This window comes from Camarhynchus parvulus, unplaced genomic scaffold (assembly GCF_901933205.1).
Source record: "Camarhynchus parvulus unplaced genomic scaffold, STF_HiC, whole genome shotgun sequence".
Classification (NCBI taxonomy): domain Eukaryota; kingdom Metazoa; phylum Chordata; class Aves; order Passeriformes; family Thraupidae; genus Camarhynchus; species Camarhynchus parvulus.
Window position 1 is genome coordinate 43,250 of NW_022147693.1, and position 27,917 is coordinate 71,166.

Here is a 27,917-nt window from a genome sequence, read left to right on the forward strand (position 1 = left end):
TTTTTTTTCCTTGGTTTTATTCCCATTTTTCCCTCCCTCATCCCGAATTTTTTAAACTCTAGATTTGTGTAGAAAGCAAAGGAGAAAAGAAAAAAAAAATTTCCGTTTTTATTTGGGAATCCCGAAACTTCCGGATTTCGGAAGGAATTTTAATGGAAAATGTTTTGGGTTTTTTTTTTCCTGGTTTTGGGTTTTTTTTCCATTTTTTTTTTTTTTTTTTAAATTTTATTTCCACGTTTTTCGGGACGTTTCCGGCGATTCCTGTACCCGGCACTGGGGGACGATGGATTAAATTCTTCTGGAGATGAAATCCCGGGAAAAAAAACGGAGTCTGTGCATGCCTGGGGGGGATTGGGGAAAATCCCGGGAAATTTGGGGAAATTCCAGGGAAATTTGGGAGAAATTGGGAGGAAATCCAGGGAAATTTGGGGAAATCTGGAGGGATTTGGGGAAATTCCAGGGAAATTTGGGGGAAATTGGGAGGAAATCCAGGGAAATTTGGGGAAATTCAGAGGAATTTGGGGAAATTCCAGAGAAATTTGGGGAAATTGGGGGGAAATCCAGGAAAATTCCCTGAGGAATTCCAGAGAAATTTGGGGGAGATTTGGGAGAATTCCAGGGAAATTTGGGAGAAATCCAGAGGGATTTGGGGGAAATTTGCGGAAATTCCAGAGAAAATTTGGGGAAATTCCAGGGAAATCTGGGGGAATTCAGGGAGATTTGGGGAAATCCAGGGAAATTTGGGGAAATCCAGAGGGAATTTGGGGAAATTCCAGAGAAAATTTGGGGAAATTCCAGGGAAATTTGGGGGAAATTGGGGGGAAATTTGGGGGAATCCAGAGGGATTGGGGGGAAGTTTGGGACAATTCCAGGGAAATTTGGGAAAATGCAGGGAAATTTGAGGTGGATCCAGGGGGATTTGGGGGAAATCCAGGGAAATTTTGGGGGGAAATCCAGAGAATTTTGGAGAAATCCAGGAAGATTTGGGATGGATCCAGGGGGATTTTGGGGAAAATCCAAGGAAATTTGGGAAATTCCAGGGAAATCTGGGGGAATTCAGGGAGATTTGGGTAAATCCAGGGAAATCTGGGGAATTCCAGGGAGATTTGGGGGAAATTTGGGGAAATTGGGGGGAAATTTGGGGAAATCCAGGGGAATTTGGGGAAATCCAGGGAAATTTGGGGAAATCCAGGGGGATTTGGGGGAAATTTGGGGAAATTCCAGGGAAATTTGGGGGAATTCAGGGAGATTTGGGTAAATCCAGGGAAATTTGGGGAATTCCAGGGAGATTTGGGGGAAATTTGGGGAAATTGGGGGGAAATTTGGGGAAATCCAGGGGGGATTTGGGGCGGATCCAGGGAGGATTGAAGGAGGGGAAGGGTCAGGGATGGGTTTGGGTGCCGGGATTTGGGATTTGGGGCCGGTTTTTTGGGGCCGTATTTGGAGGATTTGGGGCCGTTTTTGGGATTTGGGGCCGTTTTTGGAGGATTTGGGGGTGTTATTTGGGATTTGGGGCCTTTTGGGGGTTTTGGGGCCGTTTTTGGGGGGATTTGGGGCCGTTTTGGGGATTGGCGTTTTGGGATTTGGGGCCGTTTTGGAGGATTTGGGGGTGTTATTTGGGATTTGGGGTCTTTTTGGGGATTTGGGGCCGTTTTTGGGGGATTTGGGGCGTTTTTGGGAATTTGGGGCCGTTTTTGGGGATTTGGGGCCGTTTTTTGGGGGATTTGGGGCGTTTTGGGGGATTTGGGGTGTTTGGGAATTTGGGGCCGTTTTGGGGATTTGGGGTTTTTTGGGATTTCGGGCGTTTTGGGATTTAGGGCCGTTTTGGAGGATTTGGGGGTGTTATTTGGGATTTGGGGCCGTTTTTGGGGTTTTGGGGCCGTTTTGGGGGATTTGGGGCCGTTTTTGGGGATTTGGGGCCGTTTTTTGGGATTTGGGGCCGTTATTTGGGATTTGGGGCCATTTTTGGGATTTGGGGCCGTTTTTTGGGATTTGGGGCCGTTTTGGGGGATTTGGGGCCGTTTTTGGGATTTGGGGCTGTTTTTGGGAATTTCGGGCCGTTTTTTGGGATTTGGGGACCCCCCCGTGACCCCACGTGACAAACACGTGACTCGCGCCACACGTGACAAGCACGTGACCCCAGGTGACACCGCACCGCCGCGAGCGGCCACGTGAGGGCGCCACAGGGGGCGTGGCCTCAGCAAAAGCAGCCAATAGATGCCGGCGCTGCGGAGAGGAGGCGTGGCTAAGGGCTCGCCTGTCACGCGATAGGTCCTAAGCCGGCGCAGCTGACCAATAGGGGAACAGAGCGGCGGAAGCCACGCCTCCTAATCGAGAAGACTTTCACTGCAACCAATCGCATTACCGGAGATGCGATGAACGACAGCGGCCAGCTGCCAATGGGCGGTGCGAAGCTCGCGGACCAATCAGCGCGGGGGAGGCGGAGCGGCGCGGCCAATCAGCGCGAGGGGGCGGGGCCGGCGCGGCGCCGTTACCGCCCGGGAAAGGGGAGGAGGCGCCGCCATCATGAGCTACGGTGAGGGGAGGGGGCGGCACCGGGACCGGGAGGGACCGCGGGCACCGCGACCGGGAGGGGCCGGAGGGGCCCGTCAGGGGCTCGCTGGGGTCGGTGAGGAGCCACTGCGGTCCGTGAGGGGCCGCGGGGTCCGTGAGGGGCGGCGGGTCCGTGAGGGGCGGCGGGATCTGTGAGGGGCGGCGGGGTCCGTGAGGGGCGGCGGGATCTGTGAGGGGCGGCGGGGTCCGTGAGGGGCGGCGGGATCCGTGAGGGGCTCGCTGGGGTCGGTGAGGAGCCGTGAGGGGGAGGGGCGGGCGGGGTGGAAGCCCTGAGGGGTTTGGGGGGAGCCGTGAGGGAGCGCGCTGGGGCGGTGAGGGACACGGGGGTCCGTGAGGGGACCGGGGGTTCGTGAGGGGCCGGGGGTGACCGTGAGGAACTGGGGGTGACCGTGAGGCACCGGGGGCGACACCGGGACCGGGGGGTTCGTGAGGGACCCGGTGGGTGTCCGTGAGGGGACGGAGGGCACCGGGACTGGGGGGACGTCGTGAGGACCGGGGGTTCGACAGGGCCGGGGGTGACCGTGAGGAACTGGGGGTGACCGTGAGGGACCAGGGGACACCGGGACCGGGGTTCGTGAGGGACCCGTGGTCTGTGAGGGACCAGAGGACACCGGGACTGGGGGTGACCGTGAGGGACCGGGGCGACACCGGGCCGTTGAGGGGACAATGAGACACGGAGATGTCTGTGAGGGACCCGTGGATGTCTGTGAGGGACCCGGGGGTGTCTGTGAGGGACCGGGGGCACCGGGACACGGGGATGTCCCTGAGGGGAGCGGGGAGACACCGGGACCGGGGGGTTCCTGGACATGGAGGGCGGACCCTGAGGGACCGAGGGTGACCGTGAGGGACCCGGGGATGTCTGCGAGGGACCGGGGGACACCGGGGCCTTGGGGGGACAATGAGACACGGAGATGTCCGTGAGGGACCGGAGGTGTCTCTGAAGGACCGGGGGAACACCGGGAGGGCCCGGCCGGAGCCGCCGGGGGCAACGGGAACCTGCAGGACACGAGTGGCACCGGGACAGCCCCAATTCCTGGGAGTTCGAGCCCAAAAAACGGGATTCGATCCCAAAGCCGGGATTTGATCCCGAAATTGGGATTTGCTCCCAGTCCAGCCCCGTTCGCCTCTCCCGGTCCCGCTTTGAGCCCCGGGCATTCCCAAATTCCCGAGATTTTGCTCCCAAAACCGGGATTTGCTCCCAGCCCGGTCCCGTTCGCCTCTCCCGCTCCCGGGAATTCCCGATTCCATCCCCGCCCGGGTTTATTCCCACCCCGACCCCTCCGGAGCCGTTGTAATCCCATTTTTTCTCATTTTTAATCCCATTTTTTCTCATTTTTAATCCCAATTTTTCTCATTTTTAATCCCAATTTTTCTCGTTTTAATCCCATTTTTTTCTCGTTTTAGTCCCATTTTTTCTCATTTTTGAATCCCATTTTTTCTCATTTTGAATCCCATTTTTTCTCATTTTGAATCCCATTTTTTCTCATTTTTGAATCCCATTTTTTCTCAATTTTTTATCCCATTTTTTCTCATTTTTAATCCCATTTTTTCTCATTTTGAATCTCATTTTTTCTCATTTTTATCCCATTTTTTTCTCATTTTAATCCCATTTTATCCATTTTTTATCCCTTTTCTCCGTGAATCCGCCTGTTTCCTCACCATTGAATCTCAGGTTCGCATTTTTTCCGAGAATTTCCGAAATTCCCATCCATTTGAAGCACCCATTAACCCATAATTGGCCTTTTTTGCTAATGTTAGGATCCAAAAATTATAAAAAAATAAAAAAAAAATAAAAAAAAAAAAAATAAATCAAAAAAAAATAAATTTAAACAAAAAAAAAAAAAAAAAAAAAAAAAATAAAAAAAATAATTAGGCCTGAAATTACACTGGGGAATGAGGGCAGCCGGGAACAGCAGGAACGGCATCCAACTCCCAGTTTTCCCCCCATTTTTTCCCATTTTCTCCCCATTCTTTCCCATTTTCTCCCAATTTTTTCCCACTTTCCCCCGGTTTTCCCATTTCCCCCAATTCTTTCTCCTTTTTTCCAAGTGTTCCCCATATTTTCCCATCTGTCCCAATTTTTTTCCCCGATTTTTTCTCCTTTTTTTTCTCCTTTTTTCTCCTCCCCCCCCCATTTTTCCCATTTTTTGCCCTTCTCCCCCATTTTTTTCCTTTTTTATTTTCCCTGTTTTTCCTTTTTTCTCTTTTTCCCATTTTTTTCTAATTTTTCCCCTTCTTTTTCCCATTTTTTTCCATTTTCCCATTTTTCCTTTTTTCCCTTTTTTTCCCTTTTTTCCCTTTTTCCCATTTTTCCCCATTTTTCTTTTTTCCCTTTTTTCCCATTTTTCCCCATTTTTTCCCCATATTTTTCCCCATATTTTCCCCATATTTTCCCCGTATTTTCCCCATATTTTTCCCCATATTTTCCCCCATATTTTTCCCCATATTTTCCCCGTATTTTCCCCGTATTTTCCCCCATATTTTCCCCCATATTTATTTTCCCCCATATTTATTTTCCCCCATATTTATTTTCCCCCATATTTATTTTCCCCCATATTTATTTTCCCCCATATTTATTTTCCCCCATATTTATTTTCCCCCATATTTATTTTCCCCCATATTTATTTTCCCCCATATTTATTTTCCCCATATTTATTTTCCCCCATATTTATTTTCCCCCATATTTATTTTCCCCATATTTATTTTCCCCATATTTATTTTCCCCATATTTATTTTCCCCCATATTTATTTTCCCCATATTTTTCCCCATTTTCCCCATATTTTTCCCCATATGTTTCCCCATAGTTTTCCCCATATTTTCCCCATATTTTTTCCCCATTTTTCCCCATTTTTTCCCCTTTTCCCCATATGTTTCCCCATTTTTCCCCATATTTTCCCCCATATTTTCCCCATATTTTCCCCTTTTTTTCCCCTATTTTTTTTTCCCCTTTTTTCCCCCTTTTTTTCCCCCTTTTTTTTCCCCTTTTTCTTTTTCCCCTTTTTTTCCATCTTTTTCCCATTTTTCCCCCTTTTCCCCGCTTTCCCCGTTTCCCAGCAGGAATTTCCCTTTCCTGACCATCCCCAAACCCCCAGGGCTGGGAACCCTTCCTGGCTTGGATGGAAATTTGGGATTTGGGGCTCCTGGGGCCGATTCCCAGCAGATTTGGGGGAAATTTGGGGGAATTTGGGGGATTTTGGAGCCTGACTGGGGTTTTGCTGTTTTCTAGGGTACGGAGATTGGAATTCGGGCTCGAGCAGAGGCAAGTGCGGGAATTTCCTGCCCCTGCATCCATCCCCAGATCCCTTGGGAAGCTCCCACCTCTCCTTTCCCAAATTTTAGTCCCAAATTCCCACCGGATCCAACAAAAAATTGGCATTTCTGGAAAATCCAAAATTCCCGGTAAATCCAAAATTCCCAGTAAATCCAAAATTCCCAGTAAATCCCAGCGAATCCCGAATTCCCAGTAAGTCCTGAATTCCCGGTAATTCCCGTTCAATCCCAGTAAATCCCAAATTCCTGATAATCCCCAGTGCATCCCAAATTCCCAGTAATTCCCATTAAATCCCAGTGCATCCCGAATTTCCAATAGTTCCCAGTAAATCCCAGTAAATCCCAAATTCCCAATAATTCTGTTAAATCCCAGTAAATCCTGAATTCCTGTTAAATCCCAGTAAATCCCAAATTCCCAATAATTCTGTTAAATCCCAGTAAATCCCAATTCCCGATAATTCCCATTAAATCCCAGTGAATCCCAAATTCCCAATAATCCCCAGTAAATCCTGAGTTCCTGATAATTTCCAGTAAATCCCGAATTCCCAATAATTCCTGTTAAATCCCAGTAAACCCAATTCCGATAATCACGTTAAATCCCAGTAATTCCCAAATTCCTGGTAATTCCCATTAAATCCCAGTAAATCTATCCCATAACCTGTTAAACCCAGTAAATCCCAAATTGTTAACCTAACCCAACCCAATAATCTGTTATCCATAACCGAATTTTAACTCAACCCAAACTGTTAAACCCAGTCACCCAATCCCAATTCTGTTTGATCCCAGTAAATCCTGAATTCCTGTTAAATCCCAGTGCATCCCACATTCCCGATAATTCCCTTTAAACCCCAGTAATTCCCAAATTCCTGGTAATTCCCATTAAATCCCAGTAAATCCCAAGTTCTCGATAATTCCCATTAAATCCCAAATTCCCAATAATTCCCATTAAATCCCAGTAAATCCCAAATTTCCGTTAAATCCCAGTGCATCCCAAGTTCCCAATAATTCTGTTAAAGCCTAGTAAATCCCAAATTTCTGTTAAATAGCAGTGCATCCCAAATTCCCGATAATTCCTGTTTAATTCCAGTAAATCCCAAATTCTCGTTAAATCCCATTCAATCCCAAATCCCGTTAAATCCCGGTGCATCCCAAATTCCCGATAATTCCCATTAAATGCCGTTAAATCCTGAATTCCCGATAATCCCCATTAAATCCCAGTAAATCCCGAATTCCCTCTAATTCCTATTAAATCCCAGTAAATCCCAAATTCTCAGTAATTCCTGTTAAATCCCAGAAAATCCCAAATTCTCGTTAAATCCCAGTAAATCCCAAATTCCTGATAATTCCCATTAAATCCCAGTAAATCCCAAATTCTCAGTAATTCCCATTAAATCCCAATGCATCCCAAATTCCCGTTAAATCCCATTAAATCCCAGTGCATCCCGAATTCCTGATAATCCCCGTTAAATCCCGGTAATTCCTGAATTCCTGTTAAATCCCAGTGCATCCCAAATCCCCGTTAAATCCTGGTAATTCCCGAATTCCCGATAATTCTCGTTAAATCCCATGCATCAATTCCCATAAATCTAACCGCTCCTCCATTACGCATCCCGTCCACCCATACCAAAACCAATCCAAAATTCTGTTAAATCCCAGTAAATCCTGAATTCCTGTTAAATCCCAGTAAATCCCAAATTCCCAATAATTCTGTTAAATCCCAGTAAATCCCAATTCCCGATAATTCCCATTAAATCCCAGTGAATCCCAAATTCCCAATAATCCCCAGTAAATCCTGAGTTCCTGATAATTTCCAGTAAATCCCGAATTCCCAATAATTCCTGTTAAATCCCAGTAAATCCCAATTCCCGATAATTCACGTTAAATCCCAGTAATTCCCAAATTCCTGGTAATTCCCATTAAATCCCAGTAAATCCTGAATTCCCAATAATTCCTGTTAAATCCCAGTAAATCCCAAATTCTCGTTAAATCCCAGTAAATCCCAAATTCCCAATAATTCTGTTAAATTCTAGTAAATCCTGAATTCCCATTAAATCCTGGTAAATCCCAAATTCCCAATAATTCTGTTAAATCCCAGTAAATCCTGAATTCCTGTTAAATCCCAGTGCATCCCACATTCCCGATAATTCCCTTTAAATCCCAGTAATTCCCAAATTCCTGGTAATTCCCATTAAATCCCAGTAAATCCCAAGTTCTCAATAATTCCCATTAAATCCCAAATTCCCAATAATTCCCATTAAATCCCAGTAAATCCCAAATTTCCGTTAAATCCCAGTGCATCCCAAGTTCCCAATAATTCTGTTAAAGCCTAGTAAATCCCAAATTTCTGTTAAATAGCAGTGCATCCCAAATTCCCGATAATTCCTGTTTAATTCCAGTAAATCCCAAATTCCGTTAAACCACAATCCCACCTTAAATCCGGTGCCTTAGTCTGATATCTATAACCAGCCAACCCAAATTCCTGTAATCCCAGAAAACAAACTGTTAAACCAGTAAACCAAATTCCTGATAATTCCCATTAAATCCCAGTAAATCCCAAATTCTCAGTAATTCCCATTAAATCCCAATGCATCCCAAATTCCCGTTAAATCCCATTAAATCCCAGTGCATCCCGAATTCCTGATAATCCCCGTTAAATCCCGGTAATTCCTGAATTCCTGTTAAATCCCAGTGCATCCCAAATTCCCGTTAAATCCCGTTAAATCCCAGTGCATCCCGAATTTCCGATAATTCCCGTTAAATCCCGGTGCATCCCGAATTCCCATTAAATCCCGGTGCATCCCGAATTCCCGATAAATCCCGGTGCATCCCGAGTTGCCGACAGTCCCCGTTAAATCCCGGTGCATCCCGAATCCCCAATAGTCCCCGTTAAATCCCGGTAATTCCCGAATTCCCGATAATTCCCGTTAAATCCCAGGGCATCCCGAGTTCCCGATTATTCCCGTTAAATCCCGGTGCATCCTGAATTCCCATTAAATCCCGGTGCATCCCAAATTCCTGTTAAATCCCGTTAAATCCCAGTGCATCCCAAATTCCTGATAATTCTGTTAAATCCCGGTGCATCCCGAGTTCCCGATAATCCCCGTTAAATCCCGGTAATTCCTGAATTCCCGTTAAATCCCAGTGCATCCCGAATCCCCGTTAAATCCTGGTAATTCCCGAATTCCCGATAATTCCCGTTAAATCCCAGTGCATCCCGAATTCCCATTAAATCCCGGTGCATCCCGAATTCCCGTTAAATCCCAGCGCATCCCGAGTTGCCGACAGTCCCCGATAAATCCCGGTGCATCCCGAGTTCCCGATAATTCCGTTAAATCCGGTGCATCCCGAGTTGCCGACAGTCCCCGATAAATCCCAGGGCATCCCGAGTTCCCGATAATTCCCGTTAAATCCCGGTGCATCCCGAGTTGCCGACAGTCCCCGATAAATCCCAGGGCATCCCGAGTTCCCGATAATTCCCGTTAAATCCCGGTGCATCCCGAGTTGCCGACAGTCCCCGTTAAATCCCGGTGCATCCCGAGTTGCCGACAGTCCCCGATAAACGCCGGCAATCCCTTTCCCCACGCCAGGGTACGAGGGCTATGGCTACGGCTACGGCCACGAGGGCTCCGGGGGCTTCGGCTTCGGAGGGGCCGCCGGCAATTCCTGGGATTTGGGCAATTCCGACCCCGACGGGGCCCCCGAGGGCGGAGACGGCGCCGGGAAACAGCGGCAGGAACCGGGGAGCACCGGGATGCACGCCGAGGCCGAGGGGCTGCAGGGACGGGGCTACGGGGCCGGCCCCGACAGGTGGGAATGGGAATGTGGGAATTTGGGAATTTGGGATTGGGACTGGAGGAACCGGGAAGCACCGGGATGCACGCCGAGGCTGAGGGGATGCAGGGACGGGGCTACGGGGCTGCCCCAGACAGGTGGGAATGGGAATTTGGGGTTGGGATTGGGGGATTGGGGCACTGGGAACCAGGATGCACCCCGAGGCCGAGGGGCTGCAGGGACGGGGCTACGGGGCTGCCTCCGACAGGTGGGAATGGGAATTTGGGAATTTGGGATTGGGAATGGGAATGGGAATGTGGGGTGGGGATGGGAATGGGAAAATGGGAATAAGGGAATGGGGGAATGGGAATGGGGGAGCAGAAGGTGCTCCCAAACACCCGGGCCCCATTTCTTTGGAATAAAGGGGATCCCAATCCCTCAGACCCTTTTTCTTGGAAATCCCCAACCTTGGGAACCGTTTCCTTGGGAATTCCCCCAAAAAAAACCCCACTCTCCCACCTCAGAATTCCCAAATGTTCCCCCCTCAGAATTCCCAAATTTCCCCTCTCAGAATTGCCAAATTTCCCTCTTAGGTACCAGAATTCCCAAATGTTCCCCCCTCAGAATTCCCAATTTTCCCCTCAGGTACCAGAATTCCCAAATGTTCCCCCCTCAGAATTCCCAATTTTCCCTTCTCAGGTACGATCCCTACGACTCCTACGGCGACTCCCGCGTGAGCGACCACCGGGATCTGTACCGGGCGTCCTTCGACTACCCGGGGATTACCCCAACGATTATCCCGGGGATTACCCCAACGATTATCCCAACGATTATCCGGAATATCCCAACGATTATCCCAACGATTATCCTGAATATCCCAACGATTACCCCAACGATTACCCCAACGATTACCCCAACGATTATCACGATTATCCCAACAATTATCACGATTATCCCAACGATTATCCCGGCGATTTCCCCACCGAACCGGATCCCGACTCCTCCTCGGGCGTTTCTACGGCCGCCCCCATGCCCGGGAGCAGCAATTCCAGGGCAAATTCCGGGACGGTTTCGGCTCCCGGGGGGGTTGGGGGGGCCGGGACCGGGGCGCATTCCCGGGGTTCCCGGCGGGGGGCTGGGCCGAGCCCCGGGGGCCCCCGGCGCCTGCTGCCCCCGCTGCCCCCGGCGCCGCTGCTGCCGCCCGAGGCCTCGCGCGCCCGCGGCCTCAAGAGGATGCGCAGGGGCTGCAAGCTCTGGGACGCCGACTGCAGGGTGAGTGTGATGGCGTTTCCGTGCGTTTCCGTGGGGTTTGGGGAATTTTTCCTGATTTTCCTTGATTTTCCATGATCTTTCCATGATTTTCCTTGATTTTTCCATGATTTTCCATGATCTTTCAATTATTTTCCATGATCTTTCCATGATCTTCCGTGATTTTTCCATGATTTTCCTTGATTTTTCCATGATTTTCCATGATCTTTCCATGATTTTCCATTATTTTTCCATGATTTTCCTTGATTTTTCCATGATTTTCCATGATCTTTCCATGATTTTCCGTGATTTTTCCATGATTTTTCCTTGATTTTTCCATGATTTTCCTTGATTTTTCCATGATTTTCCATGATCTTTCAATTATTTTCCATGATCTTTCCATGATCTTCGGTGATTTTTCCATGATCTTTTAATTATTTTCCATGATCTTTCCATGATTTTCCTTGATTATTTTTCCATGTTTTTCCATGATTTTTCCATGATTTTCCATGATTTTTCCATGTTTTTCCATCATTTTTCCATCATTTTTCCATGATTTTTCCCTGGTTTTGGCGTAACTCTCTCATGGTTTTTCCATGTTTTTTTCCCATGACAATTTCATGGTTTTTCCCCCCCGGTTTTTCCCCAAATTCCCCCATTTTCACCCCATTTTTTCCCCCCCGCAGCCCCAGCGCAAGCGGCCCCGCCGGGACTCCCTGGGGCGGCGGCGGCCGCAGCCGGGCGGACGGACGGACGGACACGGGCGGACGGACGGGTCGGACAACTCCAGCTCCGACAACGGTCAGGGGGCACAAATTCCTGATCTGGGGGAATTCCACTTAAAAATCCTGGGGGTCGATCCCAATTTAGGGAGAATTCTGATTTCATTTTGGGATTGACCCCAAATTCGAGAGTTAGGGAATTCCAGAATTCCAGTTAAAAATTCTAGGATTGATCCCAAATTCCTGATTTGGGGAATTCAAAAATGGATTGACCCAAATTCCGATTTGGGGAATCCCCTAAAAATCCTGGGATTGATCCCAAATTCCTGAGTTAGGGAGAGGAATCCCAGAATTCCAGTTAAAAATTCTAGGATTGATCCCAAATTCCTGATTTGGGGGAATTCCACTTAAAAATCCTGGGATTGATCCCAAATTCCCGATTTGGGGAAATTCCACTTAAAAATCCTGGGATTGATCCCAAATTCCTGATTTGGGGAGAGGAATTCCAGTTAAAAATCCTGGGAGTGACCCCAAATTTCCAATTTAGGGAGAGGAATTCCAGTTAAAACTTCTGGGATTGATCCCAAATTCCTGATCTGGGGGGAATTCCACTTAGAAATCCTGGGATTGACCCCAAATTTCCAATTTAGGGAGAGGAATTCCAGTTAAAAATTCTGGGATTGATCCCAAATTTCCAATTTAGGGAGAGGCATTCTGGAATTCCAATTAAAAATCCTGGGATTGATCCCAAATTCCTGATTTGGGGGGAATTCCAGTTAAAAATCCTGGGATTGGCCCCAAATTTCCAATTTAGGGAGAGGAATTCTGGAATTTCAGTTCAAAAATCTCAGGATTGACACCAAATTCCCAATTTTTGGGGCTAAATTCCAGTTAAAAATCCCAGATTTACCTCAAATTCCCAATTTTTTTGGGCTGAATCCCAGAATTCCTGTTAAAAATCCCAGGATTGCCCCGTATTTTGGGATGAATTTTGGATTTCCAGCTCAGAAAATCCTGGGATTTATTGCAAATTCCCACATTTTTGGGGCTAATTTCAAGTTTAAAAATCCCAGATTTATCTCCAATTTTCCATTTTTGGATTTTTGTTCTTTCCAGAGGAAGGCACGGAGGGAGAATCCGGAGAAAAGGAAGAATCCAGAGGGGTGAGTGGGGGAAAATCCTGGAATTTTGGGAATTTCCAAAGGAATTGGGGTGGGGAGAGGGAAAGTTCTGGGATTTTGGGGATTTCTGGAAGGGAAATTCTGGGAATTTGGGGTCTGGGAAAGGGAAAATTCTGGGATTTTGGGGTTTCAGGAAGGAAAATTCCGGGATTTTAAAATTCCTGGATTTTTGGTTTTCCAGGAAGGGGAGGATGAAGAGGGAAGAGATTCTGAGAAAGGTGAGTTGGGAATTGCAGGGGGAAATTCCAGGAATTCCTGGGCGCTTTTCCAGGGGCTCAGAGTGGAGGGAAAAGGGAAAATCCAGGGAATTTCAGGGATTTGGGGAGGAAAATCCAAAGAATTTCAGGGATTTGGGATCAGGGGAGGAAAATCCAGAGAAATTCAGGAATTTGGGGGGAAAATCCAGGGAATTTCAGGGATTTGGGATCAGGGGAGGAAAATCCAGAGAAATTCAGGGATTTGGGGAGGAAAATCCAAAGAATTTCAGGGATTTGGGGAGGAAAATCCAAAGAATTTCAGGGATTTGGGATCAGGGGAGGAAAATCCAGCGAATTTCAGGAATTTAGGGGGAAAAATCCAGGGAATTTCAGGGATTTGGGGGGAAAATCCGGGGAATTTCAGGGATTTGGGATCAGGGGAGGAAAATCCAGAGAAATTCAGGAATTTAGGGAGGAAAATCCAGGGAATTTCAGGGATTTGGGGAGGGAAATTCAGAGAATTTCAGGGATTTGGGGAGGGAAATCCAGGGAATTTCAGGGATTTGGGATCAGGGGAGGAAAATCCAGAGAAATTCAGGAATTTAGGGGGAAAAATCCAGGGAATTTCAGGGATTTGGGGAGGAAAATCCAAAGAATTTCAGGGATTTGGGATCAGGGGAGGAAAATCCAGAGAAATTCAGGAATTTGGGGGGAAAATCCAGGGAATTTCAGGGATTTGGGGAAGAAAATCCAGAGAATTTCAGGATTTGGGATCAGGGGAGGATTCTGGGCTGATTTCCTGGGATTTTGGGTTGAATTTTCTGGGATTTTGGGCTGATTTCCTGGGATTTTGGACTGGATTTCCTTGGGTTGGATTTCCTGGGATTTTGAATTTCCTGGGATTTTGGGTTGGATTCCCTGGGATTTGGGGCTGGAATTAATGGGATTTGGGGCTGATTCCCTGGGATTCTGGTTTTTCTGGGATTTTGGAGCTGATTTCTTTGGAATTTAGGGTTGGAATTCCTGGGATTTTGGATTTTCTTGGATTTTGGGACTGATTCCCTGGGATTTGGGTTGGATTCCCTGGGGTTTGGGGCTGATTGGATTCCCTGGGATTTGGGGCTGGAATTCCTGGGATTTGGGGTTGGAATTCCTGGGGTTTTGGTTTTCCTGGGATTTTGGGTGGATTTCTTTGGAATTTAGGGTTGGATTCCCTGGGATTTTGGGCTGGATTCCCTGGGATTTGGGGCTGGAATTCCTGGGATTTGGGGTTGGAACTAATGGGATTTGGGGCTGATTGCCTGGAATTTAGGGTTGGAATTCCTGGGATTTGGGGCTGATTTCTTTGGAATTTAGGGTTGGATTCCCTGGGATTTGAGGCTGATTGAATTCCCTGGGATTTTGGGTTGGATTCCCTGGGATTTGGGGCTGATTCCCTGGGGTTTTGGTTTTCCTGGGATTTTGTGTGGATTTCTTTGGAATTTAGGGTTGGATTCCCTGGGATTTGGGGTTGGATTCCCTGGGATTTGGGGCTGATTGGATTCCCTGGGATTTTGGATTGGATTCCCTGGGATTTTGGATTGGATTCCCTGGGATTTTGGGTTGGAATTCCTGGGATTTTGGGTTAGATTCCCTGGGGTTTGGGGCTGGAATTCCTGGGGTTTGGGGTTGGATTCCCTGGGATTTTGGATTTTCTTGGATTTGGGGTTGGAATTCCTGGGATTTTGGGTTGGAATTCCTGGGATTTGGGGCTGATTGGAATTCCTGGGATTTTGGATTGGATTCCCTGGGGTTTGGGGCTGATTCCCTGGGGTTTGGGGCTGATTCCCTGGGATTTGGGGCTGGAATTCCAGGGGTTTGGGTTGGATTCCCTGGGATTTGGGTTGGAATTCCAGGGGTTTGGGTTGGATTCCCTGGGGTTTGGGTTGGATTCCCTGGGATTTGGGTTGGAATTCCAGGGGTTTGGGTTGGATTCCCTGGGATTTGGGGTTGGAATTCCAGGGGTTTGGGTTGGATTCCCTGGGGTTTTGGGTTGGATTCTCTGGGATTTTGGGTTGGATTTCCTGGGGTTTGGGGCTGATTCCCTGGGGTTTGGGGCTGATTGGATTCCCTGGGGTTTGGGTTGGAATTCCAGGGGTTTGGGGCTGATTGGATTCCCTGGGATTTGGGTTGGAATTCCAGGGGTTTGGGTTGGATTCCCTGGGATTTTGGGTTGGATTCCCGGGGGTTTGGGTTGGATTCCCTGGGGTTTGGGTTGGAATTCCAGGGGTTTGGGTTGGATTCCCTGGGATTTGGGGCTGATTGGAATTCCTGGGATTTTGGATTGGATTCCCTGGGGTTTGGGGCTGATTGGAATTCCTGGGATTTGGGTTGGAATTCCAGGGGTTTGGGTTGGATTCCCTGGGATTTTGGGTTGGATTCCCTGGGATTTTGGGTTGGAATTCCTGGGATTTGGGGCTGATTGGAATTCCTGGGATTTTGGATTGGATTCCCTGGGGTTTGGGTTGGATTCCCTGGGGTTTGGGGCTGATTGGATTCCCTGGGATTTTGGGGCTGGATTCCCTGGGATTTGGGGTTGGATTCCCTGGGGTTTGGGTTGGAATTCCTGGGATTTGGGGTTGGATTCCCTGGGATTTTGGGTTGGATTCCCTGGGATTTGGGGTTGGATTCCCTGGGATTTTTGTTTTCCTGGGATTTTGGGTTGGATTCCCGGGGGTTTGGGGCTGATTGGATTCCCTGGGGTTTGGGTTGGATTCCCTGGGGTTTGGGTTGGATTCCCTGGGGTTTGGGGCTGATTGGATTCCCTGGGATTTGGGGTTGGAATTCCAGGGGTTTGGGTTGGATTCCCTGGGGTTTGGGTTGGATTCCCTGGGATTTTGGGTTGGAATTCCAGGGGTTTGGGTTGGATTCCCTGGGGTTTGGGGCTGATTGGATTCCCTGGGGTTTGGGGCTGATTGGATTCCCTGGGGTTTGGGGCTGATTGGATTCCCTGGGGTTTGGGTTGGATTCCCTGGGGTTTGGGTTGGAATTCCAGGGGTTTGGGTTGGATTCCCTGGGATTTTGGGTTGGATTCCCTGGGGTTTGGGTTGGAATTCCAGGGGTTTGGGTTGGATTCCCTGTGAACTTCCCCGAGCTCCCAGCCCATGCCCGTTGTGCAGGAGCCCTGAGCAACGCTGAGGAGAATCCCCAGCCCAGGCCGCGGCTCCCGGGCGGCCGCAAAGCCCAGGAGCGGCAGAAGAAGCGGCACCGGGACCGCATGGTCGAGAGGTGGGACACCCTTTTCTCCCTTTTGTAGTTATTTTCCCCTTTTTTAGGGAATATTTCCATTTTAGGATATTTTCCCCCTTTTTTAGGGATTTTCCCCACCTTTTTTAGGGACTATTTCACCTTTTTAATGGATTTTTCATTTTTGTTTAAGGTTATTTTCCTCTTTTTTTTGAGACTATTTTCCCATTTTTTAGGAATTTTTTTCCTTTTTTAGGGAATATTTCCCTTTTTTAGGATTTCCCCCCTTTTTAGGGATTTCCCCCCCCTTTTTAGGGAATATTTCGCCTTTTAAATGGATTTTTCCCTTTTTTTTAGGGGATTTTCCCCCTTTTTAGGGAATATTTTCCCGTTTTTTAGAATTTTTTTTCCTTTTTCAGGGAATATTTTCCCATTTTTTAGGATTTTTTTCCTTTTTCTGGGAATATTTTTCTTTTTTAGGATTTTTTCTCCTTTCTTAGGGACTTCCCCCACCTTTTTTAGGGAATATTTCACCTTTTTAATGGATTTTTTCCTGTTCCCCATTCCCATTTTTTTCTCCCTATTTCCCATTTCCCTCTGCCATTCCCCTTTTTTCCCCATTCCCATTTTCCCCCCATTTTCCTCCCATTCCCATTTTTCTCTTCCCATTTCCCCCATTATTTCCCCCATTATTTTCCCCTTTTCCCCCCAATTTTCCCCATTCCCCCCTTTTTTGCCATTTTCCCCCATTTTTCCCCCATTCCCATTTTTCTCTTCCCATTTTCCCCATTATTTCCCCATTTCCCCCGATTTCTCCCCCTTTTTCCCCTATTTACCCCCATTTTTTTCCATTTCCCCCCTTTTTTCCCATTTTTCTCCCATTCCCATTTTTTCTTCCCATTTTCCCCATTATTTTCCCCATTATTTTCCCCTTTTCCCCCTTTTTCCTCCTTTTCCCCCCAATTTTTTCCATTTCCCCCCTTTTTTCCATTTTTCTCCACTTTTCCCCCATTCCCATTTTTCTCTCCCCATTTTCCCCCCGTTATTTTCCCCATTATTTCCCCCCCTTTTCCCCAATTTCTCCCCCTTTTCCCTCTTTTTTCTCCTATTTCCCCCCATTTTTCCCCATTATTTTCCCCCTTTTTTTCCATTTTTCTCTCTCCATTTCCCCCATTATTTTCCCCATTATTTCTCCCCCATTCCCCCCCTTTGCTCCCCTATTTCCCCCCATTTTTCCCCATTTTCCCCATTTTTTCCCATTTCCCCATTTCCCCATTCCCACGTTTCCCTCCCCAATTTCCCCCATTTCCCCATTTCCCCCATTCCCCCATTCCCACGTTTCTCTCCCCATTTCCCCATTTTCCCCATTTCCCCATTCCCACATTTCTCTCTCCATTTCCCCATTCCCACATTTCTCTCTCCATTCCCCCATTCCCACATTTCTCTCTCCATTCCCCCATTCCCACGTTTCCCTCCCCATTTTTTCCCATTCCCCCATTCCCACGTTTCTCTCCCCCATTTTCCCCATTTCCCCATTCCCACATTTCTCTCCCCATTTCCCCCATTTCCCCATTCCCACATTTCTCTCCCCATTTCCCCATTTCCCATTTCCCCATTCCCACATTTCTCTCCCCATTTCCCCATTCCCCCATTCCCACGTTTCTCTCCCCATTCCCCCATTCCCACGTTTCTCTCCCCATTCCCCATTCCCACATTTCTCTCCCCATTTCCCCATTTCCCCATTCCCACATTTCTCTCCCCATTTCCCCATTCCCACATTTCTCTCCCCATTCCCCCATTCCCACGTTTCTCTCCCCATTTCCCCATTCCCACATTTCTCTCCCCATTCCCCCATTCCCACGTTTCTCTCCCCATTCCCCCATTCCCACATTTTCTCCCCCCCCATTTCCCCATTCCCCATTCCCACATTTCTCTCCCCATTCCCCATTCCACGTTTCTCTCCCCATTCCCCATTCCCACATTTCTCTCCCCCATTTCCCCATTTCCCCATTCCCACATTTCTCTCCCCATTCCCCATTCCCGTTTCTCTCCCCATTCCCCCATTCCCACTTCTCTCCCCATTCCCCCATTCCCACATTTCTCTCCCCATTCCCCATTCCACATTTCTCTCCCCATTCCCCCATTCCCACATTTCTCTCCCCATTCCCCCATTCCCACATTTCTCTCCCCATTCCCCCATTCCCACGTTTCTCTCCCAATTTCCCCATTTCCCCCCTTTCCCCATTCCCACATTTCTCTCCCCATTTCCCCATTTCCCATTTCCCCATTCCCACATTTCTCTCCCCATTTTCCCCCATTTCCCCATTCCCACATTTCTCTCCCCATTTCCCCAATTTCCCCATTTCCCCCATTTCCCCATTCCCACGTTTCTCTCCCCATTTTCCCCCATTTCCCATTTCCCCATTCCCACGATTTCTCTCCCCATTTTCCCCCATCATTTCTCTCCCGCCCAGGATCCAGTTCGTTTGCTCTCTCTGCAAGTTCCGTACGTTCTTTGAGGACGACATCCGGCAGCACCTGGAGAGCAAATTCCACCGGGAGCACTTCCAGTTCGTGGGCACCAAGCTGCCCCAGCAGACGGCCCAGTTCCTGCAGGTGCCTTCGGCCTCCCCTTCCTCCTCCTCCTCCTCCTCCTCTCCTTTCCTGTTCCTTTCCCTCTCCCGTTTTCCCATTTCCAGTTCATGGGCACCAAGCTGCCCCAGCAGACGGCCCAGTTCCTGCAGGTGCCTTCGGCCTCCCCTTCTTCCTCTTCTTCCTTTTCCTCCTGCTCTTCCTCCTCTTCCTCTCCTTTCCTGTTCCTTTCTCTCTCCCATTTTCCCATTTCTGGTTCATGGGCACCAAGCTGAGTTCCTGCAGGTGCCTCCTCTTCCTCCTCTTCTTCCTCTTCCTCCTCCTCCCTCTCCTTTCCCTGCTTTCCCTTTCCCTCCTCTTCCTCCTCTTCCTGTTCCTTTTCTTCCTCTTCCTCTCTCCTTTCCCCATTTCCAGTTTGTGGGCACCAAGCTGAGTTCCTGCAGGTGCCTTCGCCTCCTCCTCCTCCTCCTCCTCCTCCTCTTCCTCTCCTTTCCCTGCTTTCCCTTTCCCTCCTCTTCCTCCTCTTCTTCCTTTCCCTCTCCCCTTTCCCCATTTCCAGTTTGTGGGCACCCAGCTGAGCTCCTGCAGGTGCCTTCGGCCTCCTCCTCCTCCTCCTCCTCTTCCTCTCCTTTCCCTCATTTCCCCCTTCCCTTCCCTCCCCTCCCCTCCCCTTCCCCTTTTTTCTTTCTCTCCTTTCCCTGATTTTCCCTTATTTTTCCTTTTCCGTGGTTTTTTCTCCTTTCCTTCATTTCTTTTTCCCTCTTCTTTTTTTTTCCTTTTCCCTCCTTTTCCTTTCCCTTATTTCCCCTTTCTTCTCCTCCCTTTTTTCCCCATTTCCCTCTTTTCCCTTCTTTTCTCTCCTTGCCCTTCTCCTTTTCCCTTTCCCCCTTTCCCTTTATTTGCCTCTTTTCCCTTTTTCCCTCCTTTTTCCTTTTTTTCTTTCTTTTCCCTCCTTTCCTGCCTTTCCCTCCTTTCCTCTTTTGCAGATCCCAAAAAATTCCCTGCAGGGGGATTGGGGATTTCTGGGATGATCCCAGGGAATTCCCGGGAATTTAGGGATAATCCTAGGAATTCCCTGCAGCAGGGATTTGAGATTTTTGGGATGATCCCATGGAATTGCCATGGAATTTTGGGATGATCCCATGGAATTCCCGGGGATTTTTGGGATGCTGATCCCATGGAATTCCCATGGAATTTTTGGGATGCTGATCCCATGGAATTCCCAGGGATTTTGGGATGCTGATCCCAGAGAATTCCCGGGGATTTTGGGATGCTGACCCAGGGGGGGAATTTGGGGAGCTGGATCTCAGCGGTTTGGGATTTTTGGGATGCTGATCCCAGGGAATTCCCATGGGGATTTTGGGATGCTGATCCCATGGACCCATTTTTGGAGACCCAGATATCCTGATCCCATGGAATTCCTGGGGATTTGGGATGGGTTTTTGGGATGCTGATCCCAGGAATTCTGGGATTTTGGGATGCTGATCCCATGGATCCGGGAGATCTGGGATGATCCCAATTCCTGACAGGATTTTTGGGATGCTGATCCCAGGGAATTCCCATGGAATTTTGGGATGCTGATCCCATGGAATTCCCATGGATTTCTGGGATGATCCCATGGAATTCCCAGGGATTTTGGGATGCTGATCCCATGGAATTCCCGGGGATTTTGGGATGCTGATCCCATGGAATTCCGGAGAATTTTTGGGATGCACCCCAAGGGAATTCCCGGGGATTTTTGGGATGCTGATCCCAGGGAATTCCCGGGGTTTTTGGGATGCTGATCCCAGGGAATTCCCAGGATTTTGGAGTACTACCTCTTACTGATTGGGAGGGAGCGTCTGGATTTTTAATCGAAAGCGATGAGATTGGATTCCCTGGGGGATGGTTGATGACCATGGAATTCCCGGGGATTTTTGGAAGGTGATGATCCATCCAGGACTATCGAGAAGGTTTTGTCGGATTTTTGGGATGCTGATCCGGGGAATTGCAGAGGAGTGGCCAACAAGACGCGGAAGACGGAGGAGCGGCGCCGCGGGATCCGGGACATCAACGCCGTCATCCAGCAGATCCAGAGGGAGCAGGACCTGACCCAGGGTACCCCAAAAACCCCAAAAATATCCCCAAAATATCCCCAAAATCCTGGGAATGGGGATGGGAATTCCCAGAGCCCCAAAAATCCCTGAAAATCCTGGGAATGGGGCTGGGAATTCATCCCTGATCCAGCGGGAGCAGGACCTGACCCAGGGTACCCCCAAAAATGCCCCAAAATCCCAGGAATGGGGCTGGGAATTCATCCCTGGGAATGGGAGATCCAGAGGAAGCAGGACCTGACCCAGGGTGCCCCAAAAAATCCCCCAAAATCCTGGGAATGGGGCTGGGAATGGGATTTAAGGGGATTCCTCGCAGGATTTGGGGGAATTCATCCCTGGGAATGGGATTGGGGAATTCATTCTCTGGGAATGGGATTTGGGAATTCTCTGGGAATGGGATTTGGGAATTCATTCTTTGGGAATGGGCAAAGAGGGATCCCCAGGTAAGAGGAGGTTTGGGAACCCCAGGAATGGCTCTGGAATGTTGAGAGGGATTGGCCATTCCCCATCCCATTCCTGATCCTATTCCCAATCCCTGATCCCATTCCCAGATCCCAGATCCCATTCCCAATCCCAGATCCCTGATCTCATTCCCTGATCCCAATCTCAGATCCCATTCCCTGTTTTTCAGAGGTGGCCCTGGAACACTGGCCATCCCTTAGAGGTTTATTTGACCCCAATCCCAGATCCCAATCCCATTCCCATTTCCCCAGAGCTGGGCCTGGAGCACTGGGGGTCCCAATCCCATTCCCAGATCCCTGATCCCAGATCCCATTCCCGATCCCATTTCTGCAGAGCTGGGCCTGGAGCATTGGGGATCCCATTCCCAGATCCCTGATCCCAAACCTGATCCCATTCCCAGATCCCTGATCCCAAACCTGATCCCAGATCCCTGATCCCTAATCCCAGCTCCCATTCCCATTTCCGCAGAGCTGGGCCTGGAGCACTGGGGATCCCATTCCCAGATCCCATTCCCAGATCCCATTCCCGATCCCATTTCCAATCCCTGTGATCCCATTTCCGCAGAGCTGGGCCTGGAGCACCGGGGATCCCATTCCCAGATCCCATTCCCTGATCCCAGATCCCATTCCCTGATCCCATTTCCGCAGAGCTGGGCCTGGAGCATTGGGGATCCCAATCCCATTCCCAGATCCCATTTCCAATCCCTGTGATCCCATTCCCATTTCCGCAGAGCTGGGCCTGGAGCACCAGGGATCCCATTCCCAGATCCCTGATCCCAGATCCCATTCCCATTCCCATTTCCGCAGAGCTGGGCCTGGAGCACTGGGGATCCCATTCCCAGATCCCAGATCCCAATCCCAGATCCCATTCCCATTTCCGCAGAGCTGGGCCTGGAGCACTGGGGATCCCAATCCCATTCCCAGATCCCAGATCCCAATCCCTGATCCCATTCCCATTTCCGCAGAGCTGGGCCTGGAGCATTGGGGATCCCATGCCCAGATCCCATGCCCAGATCCCATGCCCAGATCCCATGCCCAGATCCCATTCCCAGATCCCATTTCCAATCCCTGTGATCCCATTCCCATTTCCGCAGAGCTGGGCCTGGAGCATTGGGGATGCCATTCCCAGATCCCAGATCCCAATCCCAGATCCCATTCCCATTCCCATTTCCGCAGAGCTGGGCCTGGAGCATTGGGGATCCCATTCCCAGATCCCATTCCCAGATCCCTGATCCCATTCCCATTCCCATTTCCGCAGAGCTGGGCCTGGAGCATTTCCTGCGCAAGGTGGAGGCCGCTCACTGCTCCGCCTGCGACCTCCTGATCCCCATGCACTTCGGCTCCATCCAGAGGCACCTGAGATCCCTGGATCACAACCACAACCGCAGGGTGAGCCCGGCATCCCTGGGATCCATTGAAATCCTGGGAATTCCCACTGGGATCCACCCTGAAATGTGGGAATTACACTGGGAATTACACTGGGATCCATCCAGAGGCACCTGAGATCCCTGGATCACAACCACAACCGCAGGGTGAGCCCGGCATCCCTGGGATCCATTGAAATCCTGGGAATTCCCACTGGGATCCATTGAAATCCTGGGAATTTATCCTGGGAATTTATCCTGGGAATTACACTGGGATCCATCCAGAGGCACCTGAGATCCCTGGATCACAACCACAGCCGCAGGGTGAGCCTGGGATCCATTGAAATCCTGGGAATTTATCCTGGGAATTCCCACTGGGATCCATTGAAATCCTGGGAATTCCCACTGGGATCCACCCAAAACCTGGGAATTTATCCTGGGAATTCCCACTGGGATCCATCCAGAGGCACCTGAGATCCCTGGATCACAACCACAAGCGCAGGGTGAGCCCGGCATCCCTGGGATCCATTGAAATCCTGGGAATTCCCACTGGGATCCATTGAAATCCTGGGAATTCACACTGGGATCCATTGAAATCCTGGGAATTCCCACTGGGATCCACCCCAAACCCAGGAATTTACACTGGGATCCACCCCAAATCCTGGGAATTTATCCTGGGAATTCCCACTGGGATCCATTGAAATCCTGGGAATTTACACTGGGATCCACCCAAAACCTGGGAATTCCCACTGGGATCCATTCAAACCCTGGGAATTCCCACTGGGATCCATTGAAATCCTGCGAATTTACACTGGGATCCACCCCAAACCTGGGAATTCCCACTGGGATCCATAAAAATCCTGGGAATTCCTGAGGGGATCCATTGAATTCCTGGGAATTGCCACAGGGAGAGCCCCAGATCTGAGGATTTCCCCCAAAATTCCCTGGATTTCTGCCCCCAGCCCCTTTTTCCCCAGGGATTTTTTTTTGGGGGAATTTCCCTGGATTTGTGCCCCAATCCTCTGGAATTCCCAGAATTACCAAAATTCCCAGAATTTCCCAGGAAAACCCCCTGGAATTCCCAGGAAAACCCCCAGGAATTTCCCTGATTTTCTGCCCCCAGCCCCTTTTTCCTCAGGAATTTTTTGGGAATTTCCCTGGATTTGTGTCCCAATCCCCTGGAAACCCCCCTGGAATTCTCTGGAATTCCCAGAATTCCATCAAAACCCCCTGGAAAATCCCCAGGAAAACCCCCTGGAATTCCCAGAATTCTCAAAATTCCATGAAAACTCCCTGGAAAACCCCCTGAAATTCCCAAAATTCCATGAAAACCTCCCGAAATTCCCATGAAAACCCCCTGGAAAATTCCCTGATTTTCCGCCCCCAGCCCCTTTTCCCCAGGGAATTTTTGGGGAATCCTGCCAGGTTCATGTCCCAATCCCCCTGGAATGTTCTGGAATTCTCTGGAATTCCCGGAATTCCATGAAAACCCCCAGGAAAATCCCCTGAAATTCCCATAAAAACCCCCTGGAATTTCCCTGATTTTCTGGCCCCAGCCTCTTTTTCCCCAGGGATTTTTTTGGGGGAGTTCCCTGGAATTCCCTGATTTTCCACCCCAGCCCCTTTTTCTGAAGGAATTTTTTTGGGAATTTCCCTGGATTTGTGTCCCAATCCCCTGGAATTCCCAGAATTCCCAAAATTCCCAGAATTTCCCAGGAAAACCCTGTGGAATTCCCAGGAAAACCCCCTGGAAAATTTCCTGATTTTCCGCCCCCAGCCCCTTTTTCCGAAGGAATTTTTTGGGGGAATTTCCCTGGAATTGTGCCCCAATCAAAGGAAACCCCCCTGGAATGTTCTGGAATGTTGTGGAATGTTCTGGAATTCCCTGGGAACGCCCGGATTTCCCCGCAGGCCATGCTGGAGCAGTCCAAGCGAGCGTCGCTGGCGGTGGCGCGGAGCATCCTCAACAACAAACTGATCAGCAAAAAGCTGGAAAAGTTCCTGCAGGTGGGAATTTTGGGGAATTTTGGGGAATTTTGGGGGAATTTTGGGGATTTTTGGGGAATTTTGGGGAATTTTGGGGAATATTTTGGATTTTTGGGGGATTTTTTTGGGGCTTTGAGGGTTTTTTTTCTGGGTTTTGGGGAGATTTTTGGGATTTTTTGGGAATTTTTGGGGATTTTGGGGGAATTTTTGGGAATTTATTTGGGGGATTTTGGGGAATTTTTGGGGATTTTGGGGATTTTGGGGAATTTTTGGGGAATTTTTTGGATTTTTTGGGGGATTTTTTGGGGCTTTGAGGGTTTTTTTTCTGGGTTTTGGGGGAGATTTTTGGGATTTTTTGGGAATTTTTGGGGATTTTGGGGAATTTTTGGGAATTTTTGGGGATTTTGGGGAATTTTTGGGGATTTTTGGGGATTTTGGGGAATTTTTGGGGAATATTTTTGGGGGATTTTTTTGGGGCTTGGGGGTTTTTTCTGGGTTTGGGGGAGATTTTTTTTTTGGGAATTTTGGGGAGGGATTTTGGGGATTTTTTTGGGAATTTTTGGGGATTTTGGGGAATTTTTGGGGATTTTTGGGGATTTTGGGGAATTTTTGGGGAATATTTTGGATTTTTGGGGGATTTTTTGGGGCTTTGGGGGTTTTTTTTCTGGGTTTTGAGAATGGTTTTTTTTTTTGGTTTGGGGAATATTTTGGATTTTTGGGGGATTTTTTTGGGGCTTTGAGGGTTTTTTTTCTGGGTTTTGGGGGAGATTTTTGGGAATTTTTGGGGATTTTGGGGAATTTTTTGGGGATTTTTGGGGATTTTGGGGAATTTTTGGGGAATATTTTGGATTTTTGGGGGATTTTTTGGGGGGCTTTGAGGGTTTTTTTTCTGGGTTTTGGGGGAGATTTTGGGGAATTTTTGGGTTTTTTGGGAATTTTTGAGGGGGTTTAGGGGAGTTTTTTTGGGAATATTTTGGATTTTTTAGGGGTTTTTGGCAATTTTTTTCAGGTTTTGAGGAAATTTTTGGGAATTTTGGGGGATTCTGGGGAATTTTTGGGGTTTTTTTGGAAGATAGGGGGAATATTTTGGATTTTTCGGGGATTTTTGGGGGTTTTGGAGGAGATTTTTGGGAATTTTTGGGGTTTTTTCCAGAATTTTTTGGGTTTTTTGGGAATATTTTTAATTTTTGAGGGGTTTTTTCAGGTTTTTTGGGGAGTTTTGGGGATTTTTTGGGGAATGTTTTGCATTTTTGTGGGGTTTTTTTGGGGATTTTTTGGGGTTTTGGGAGTTTTGAGAATGATTTGGGAATTTTTTGGGGAATATTTTGGATTTTTAAGGGTTTTTTTGGAATTTTTTGGGGGCTTTGAGGGGTTTTTTGGGGTTTGGGGGAGATTTTTGGGTTTTTAATTTTTTTTTTGAATATAGGGGGAATATTTTGAATTTTTGAGAGGTTTTTGGGGATTTTTTGGGGTTGTGGGGGAGACATTAAAGAATTTTTGGGAGTTTGGGGTTTTTTGAATTTTCAGGGGGTTTGGGGTGGATTTTTGGGAATTTTCATGGGATTTTGGGTAAGATTTTTGGGAATTTTGGGGGTTTTTGGGAATATTTTGGATTTTTGAGGGGCGTATTGGGAATTTTCAGGGTTTTAGAGGAGATTTTCAGGAATTTTTGGGGTTTTTTGGGGGGATTTTTGGGGGGTTTTTTGGGAATATTTTGGATTTTTGAGGGGTTTTTTGGGAATATTTTGAGGTTTTTTGGGAATATTTTGAGGTTTGAGGGATTTTTGTGGGAATATTTTGAGGTTTTGGGTGGGTTTTTTGGGAATATTTTGCAGGTTTTTGGGTGTTTTTTTGGGAATATTCCCATTTTTAGCTGGATTTGGGGCAGTGAGGGGTGAGAATTCCTTGGAGAAAAGCTCCGAATTTTGGGAATTTTGGGGAATTTTTTCCAGGGGGAAAATCCCTTCACGGACGATGCCGAGGAAAAGGAGGAGCACGAGGAAGGAGCAGGGGAGGAAAATCCCCAAAATCCCCCGGAAAATCCCCAAAATCCTGAAAATCCCCCGGAAAATCCCCAAAATCCTGAAAATCCCACGGAAAATCCCCAAAATCCTGAGGAAAATCCTGAAAATTCTACAAAAAACCTCCAAAATCCTGAGGAAATTCTGGAAAATTCCACGGAAAATCCCCCAAATCCTGAAGAAAATCCTGAAAATTCTACGAAAAATCCCCCAAATCCCGAGGAAAATCCGGAAAATTCCACGGCAAATCCGGAAAATTCCACGGAAAATCCCCAAATTTCTGAGGATTCTGAGGAACATCTGGAAAATTCGGAGGAAAATCCGGAAAATTCGGAGGAAAATCCCGAAGAAAACGAAAATTCCCCGGAAATTGCAGCAGCCAAAAAGCAGGAAAAGGGACCAGGGACAAATCCAGAAGTGGAAAATTCCCCAAATTCCCCAAATTCCCCAAATTCCCCAAATTCTGAGGAGCTCCCGGAGCTGCAGGAGGGAGAGGAAAGTTCTGGAAGGTTCCAGGAGTGAATTCCTGCAGGGAAAAGGACCCTGAAATGTCCCAGCCCCAAATCCTGGGAATTCCTGGAAAAAAAATGGGAATTTTGTTGAATTTTTTAGGAATTTCTTGGGTTTTTTGGGAATTCCTGGGGAAAAAAAGGGAATTTTGTTGAATTTTTTTAGGAATTTTGTTGGGTTTTTTGGGGGGAATTCCCAGGGAAACGAGGAAATTCCCTTGGGGTTTTTTTGGGAATTCCTGGAGAAAAAAGGAATTTTCTTGGATTTCTTTGGGAATTCTCTTGGATTTTTGGGATTTCCTGGTGTAATTTCCTTGGGTTTTTTGGGAATTCCCAGGAGAAAAACCAGAATTTCATTGGATTTCTTGGGAATTTCTGGGGGAAAGGGAATTCAGTTGGATTTTTTTTTTTTCCTGGGAATTCCTGAGAAAAAAAGGGAATTTTGTTGAATTTTGTTGGGTATTTTGTTGGGTTTTTTGGGAATTCCCAGGAAAAAAAAGAGAATTCCTTTGTGGTTTTTTGGGAGTTCCTGGGAAAAATGAGAGAATTCAATTGGATTTCTTGGGAATTCCCAGGGAAGAAAAGAAAATTCCCGTTGGATTTTTTGGGGAATTCCTGGGGATGAAAAGGGGAATTCTGTTGGATTTTTGGGAATTTGTAGGTGGATTTTTGGGAATTTCCAGCTGGATTTTTCTGGGAATT

At 48.1% G+C, this 27,917-nt stretch overlaps 1 protein-coding gene across 1 annotated transcript; it reads left to right on the forward strand.

Moving 5' to 3' along the window:
- Nucleotides 1–2,462: 2,462 nt before the first annotated feature.
- LOC115915848 (A-kinase anchor protein 8-like) lies at nt 2,463–26,787 on the forward strand (the record flags this gene model as incomplete). Its single annotated transcript, XM_030969563.1, has 14 exons — nt 2,463–2,536; nt 5,802–5,834; nt 9,433–9,652; nt 10,316–10,746; nt 10,779–10,888; nt 11,551–11,665; nt 12,703–12,749; nt 12,949–12,985; nt 16,123–16,231; nt 18,664–18,807; nt 20,775–20,878; nt 22,594–22,724; nt 24,611–24,706; nt 26,638–26,787. Coding segments are annotated over exons 1-14 (1,737 nt in total), but the record flags the coding sequence as incomplete, so codon positions are not given.
- Between the last annotated feature and the right edge of the window lie 1,130 nt (nt 26,788–27,917).